The sequence below is a fragment of the Salvia miltiorrhiza genome, chromosome 7, assembly GCF_028751815.1.
Source record: "Salvia miltiorrhiza cultivar Shanhuang (shh) chromosome 7, IMPLAD_Smil_shh, whole genome shotgun sequence".
Taxonomy (NCBI): domain Eukaryota; kingdom Viridiplantae; phylum Streptophyta; class Magnoliopsida; order Lamiales; family Lamiaceae; genus Salvia; species Salvia miltiorrhiza.
This window is the reverse complement of record NC_080393.1, coordinates 29,541,662-29,546,366: the sequence shown is the minus strand read 5'-3', so window position 1 is coordinate 29,546,366 and position 4,705 is coordinate 29,541,662. Positions and strand designations below refer to the sequence as shown.

The following is a 4,705-nucleotide window of genomic DNA, read 5'->3' as shown; positions in this document are numbered from 1 at the left end:
TGAAAATCAAACTCATATGAAAATTTTAATAAAAATATAAATTTATATATTTTTTGGTTTAATTAAAAATTCAGACGAAGATTACAACTTTTTCCAAAGTTTGCGTATATTTTGACTACAAGCCCTAAAAGAATTATTTGACAGAGAGAGAAAAAAAAAATTAAATATAGTTTTGAGTATTAAAATTGGTGCATCACATCACATAGCGTCGTATGATTGGATGATAGATACAGAGCAACGCAAGAGTCCATTCGTCAGCAATTCATTAATAAGTTTAGAATCGAATCTTTGAGTTATCCACTTTACATACAAAGACTTATAATTGACTCGAAATACAGTCAGTTTCTCACTCTTTTCTTCTTCATATGGGTTTGCATCTTTAGAAGCTCATGACTTTTTGATCGTTCAACTCTCATCCAAGGAGCAATATATTTCTGGGTAATCCTCTCTCTCTCTCTCTCTAACACATATACATACATTTGATTAGATCCGTTGGTAAAAACATGACCTTAGATTCTTGGAATTTCAAGATTTATGTTGAGATTGTATAGATTCTTGGTGATGATCATAGTGGCCGTCGCAGCCGTCTTTAGTTAGTTTCCATAGTTGCGATTTAGTACTAATTTTTGTCACATCAAACTGCAGTTTGTCGGTTACATTAAAAATGAGAAAGACACTTCATGTTTCTGGTTTCCCTAAACTGATTGCTGCTGAAGAAGTGAGAAAGTTCTTGGAGGGTCACACGTGCGAGGGAGCTATAGAGGCTCTAGAAGTAAAACCAGGCAAGAGGGGTTCGAGGGCTTATGCCAAAGTCCAATTTACCTCTAAAGAAGACGCCGATAAGATTATACATTTGGCCAACATTGGCCTCTACTATTATTTGGGAAACTCTCGCTCTTACTTGAAGGCCTTTGAACAGGACACCAACTTTGTAAATCATAGATCTTTTATGCATGAATTGGATGGCCTCACTTTGAATTTTGGGTGTCAGGTATCAAAAGATAGGTTTTCTGTGCTGTGGAGGGCTGCAAATGTCTCTGTTAAATTTGGATCTTCCCTCAACAAAATGCACTTGTTTGTGTGTGATGATCTGGTTGAATACCGGCTGCAGCTGTCGTACGAGAATATATGGCAGATTGTGCTGTATAATTCCAGTGTCCAAACTGAAAGGCTTCTCCTTATACAGGTCCGGTGCTTCTCTTGTTGTTGATTGTCTTGTTTTTGTGCTTCACTCACTGCATTCTCTTCTTCAGCTATTCGGAGCACCTCGGATATACAAGAAGCTCGAGTACTCAGTTTATAGCTTTTACAGGGAAACTCCGGATGATCAGTGGGTGAGAACCACGGATTTCACTCCCTCGTGTATCGGACAATCTTCTGGCCTGTGTCTCCAGCTTCCTCGCCACGTCAAACTCCCAGATTTCAAGAACAACTTCATGCACTACACTGTGAGCGAAGAGCCTTTCCAATTAGTGAATGGAGCCCCGTTTTGTGGAAATCTGCCTCTGGTTCCGATTGTACAACCTCCGCGTGGGCTTGAGCTGCCTTACAAATTACTATTCAAGGTTTGCAGCTTGGTGCAGACCGGATGCCTTCCGGGAATGAAGCTAGACACAGAGTTTTTCCAGTGTCTCAATCCACGAAGATATGCTATCAGATACATAGAGCATGCTTTGGACAAGCTTTACTATATAAAGGAGTGCTGTTATGATCCTGTGGCATGGCTACGTGAGCAATACCGCAAGTACCAAACATTTGAGGAACTACCAAAGCCTCCCACCATTTCTTTGGATGACGGCTTGGTATATGTTCACCGGGTTCAAGTTACCCCAACCAGAGTTTACTTTGCTGGTCCAGAGGTGAACATGTCAAACCGTGTGCTGCGCCAGTTTTCTGCCCACATTGACAATTTTCTACGCGTTTCATTCATTGATGAGGAGTGGGATAAGATGTATTCCACTGATCTGTCTCCAAAGGTAGCCACTGGTGTTGGGAATGGAAGGACAAAGCTGTACGAGAGGGTGCTTTCGACTTTGAGGAATGGCATAACAATAGGGGAGAAGAGGTTTCAGTTTCTTGCATTTTCCTCGAGTCAGTTGCGTGAAAATTCCCTCTGGATGTTTGCTCCAGTGGATGGCTTAACTGCTGATGATATAAGGCGGTGGATGGGCGACTTCAGTTCCATACGAAACGTGGCAAAGTATGCCGCGAGGCTTGGTCAGTCCTTTAGTTCGTCTACAGAGACGCTGAAAGTTGCTCAGTATGAGGTTGAAAGAATCCCCGATGTTGAGGTTGTAAGAGATGGAACCACGTATATCTTTTCTGATGGGATTGGAAAGATATCATCTGATTTCGCTCGAAGGGTTGCTACTAAGTGTGGAATTAGAGATGGTGTTCCATCTGCCTTTCAGATCAGGTATGGTGGCTACAAAGGTGTCGTTGCAGTTGATCCCACTTCATCAATGAAGCTGTCGCTGAGGAAGAGCATGCTCAAGTATCAATCAGACAACACGAAGCTAGATGTTCTATCATGGAGCAAGTATCAACCCTGTTTCATGAATCGCCAGATCATCACACTCTTGTCTACCCTCGGAGTGCGTGATCACGTCTTTGAGAAGAAGCAGAGGGAAGCAGTGACTCAGCTCGATGACATCTTAGTCGATCCACTGAAAGCTCAAGATGCGCTGGACTTGATGTCTCCCGGGGAAAACACCAACATCCTGAAAGAAATGTTGAAATGCGGCTACAAGCCTGATGAAGAGCCGTTCCTCTCAATGATGCTGCAGACTTTCCGCCTAGCAAAGTTGCTCGATCTAAGGGTGAAGGCAAGGATATTCGTTCCACAAGCTCGCCAAATGATGGGATGTATGGATGAAACCGGCACCTTGGAATACGGAGAGGTGTTTGTGCAGTTTTCAGGCACCGGAAGCAGTGGGTTGTATGAGGGTACCAAGTACACCGTTACAGGAAAGGTGGCTGTGGCTAAGAACCCATGTCTGCACCCAGGCGACGTCCGTGTTCTCAGAGCTGTGGACGTGCAAGAGCTGCAGCACATGGTGGACTGCGTCGTCTTCCCACGAAAAGGAAAGAGGTAAAACTGAGTCTTTCATAGTTTCAGTGTTCAGTTTCATCAAATCATGATTTTAAGACATTTGCATTGTGCTAATAACAGACCTCATCCAAATGAGTGCTCTGGGAGTGATTTGGATGGAGACATATACTTTGTGTGTTGGGACCCTGAGTTGATTCCCCCTAATCAAGAGCCTCCCATGACTTACAATCCTGCTCCAAACACACTACTAGATCACAATGTCACCATTGAGGTAATTAATTAATTACTAATAAGCATCAGTAAGTAACAGATTCAACTCTAATCATCATAAAATGTGCATCTGTGGTTATGGTGTAGGAAGTTGAAGAGTACTTTACCAACTACATTGTAAACGACAGTTTGGGAATCATTGCCAACGCACACACTGCCTTTGCTGACAAAGAGCGTGACGGGGCATTAAGCAGTCCATGTTTAGAGCTGGCCCAACTTTTCTCAGTAGCAGTCGACTTTCCCAAAACCGGAATTCCTGCTGAAATCCCTCCCCACCTACGTGTGAAAGAGTACCCTGATTTCATGGACAAACCCGACAAGACCACGTACACTTCGGAGAGGATCATCGGGAAGCTCTATCGGCAGGTGAAGGATATCGCCCCCCACGCAGCTTCTCTGGGGAGCTTCACCATGGAAGTAGCCATGAGATCATACGACACTGATATGGAAGTTGAGGGATTCAGGGAGTACATCGATGAAGCCTTCGAGTTTAAGACTGAGTATGATTACAAGCTGGGGAACATGATGGACTACTATGGCATCAAGACCGAGGCCGAGATACTGAGCGGCGCTATCATGAAGACGTCAAAGACTTTTGATCGGAGGAAGGATGCGGATGCGATTGGCGCATCTGTGAGGGCCCTTAGGAACGAAGCTAGGTCGTGGTTCAAGAAAGGAAGCGAATCCGGGGATGCCTACGCCATGGCTTCGGCTTGGTATCATGTTACTTATGATTCTTCTTTCTGGGGGTGCTACAATGTGGGGATGAAAAGGAGGGGTCATTACATCAGTTTTCCATGGTGTGTTTACGACAAGCTTGTCCAAATCAAGAGGGCTAAATCTGCAAGGATATCCTCACTTAATAGGCACTTCAGAAATATGAAGCTTGTCCAAATCAAGAGGGCTAAATCTGCAAGGATATCCTCACTTAATAGGCACTTCAGAAATATGAATGTTTAGTTTTCACTCCACCTTCAATCTGCTTGATTTGGTGTGTATTCAACTCAACTAATGCATATATAGTTTGTGTGTTATTTCAACTGAAATTTTATAAAAAAGTGTCATAAAAATCAATATGAGATTCAAATTGCATCATTATAATTTTATAAATATGTTTGTATATAAATTTTATATTTGCTAAATATCGTAAAACTAGATGTTGAATTATAGAATTAATAATATAAATAACATAAGAAAAATCAAATTTATTATTTCAATATTTTAATATATGGACTCACATTATTCAATAATGTTGGGTCCATGAGGGTTACGAAACTGGTGTATGGGGGGAGAATACACCAGAAAAGCTAATTTTTAATTTTAAAACATTTAAAGCTTCTTTTGAAAAGCTCACTTTCATAAACTGAAAGTAGTCTTGACTGA

The 4,705-nt window shown here is 42.1% G+C and overlaps 1 protein-coding gene across 1 annotated transcript; it reads left to right on the top strand.

Moving 5' to 3' along the window:
- Positions 1-215: 215 nt before the first annotated feature.
- LOC130995912 (probable RNA-dependent RNA polymerase 1) lies at positions 216-4,417 on the top strand. Its single transcript, XM_057921408.1, has 5 exons — positions 216-438; positions 646-1,186; positions 1,254-3,091; positions 3,173-3,323; positions 3,410-4,417. The coding sequence occupies exons 2-5, from the start codon at positions 665-667 to the stop codon at positions 4,280-4,282; spliced, it is 3,384 nt and encodes a 1,127-aa protein (XP_057777391.1). The 5' UTR covers positions 216-438; positions 646-664; the 3' UTR covers positions 4,283-4,417.
- Positions 4,418-4,705: the final 288 nt, after the last annotated feature.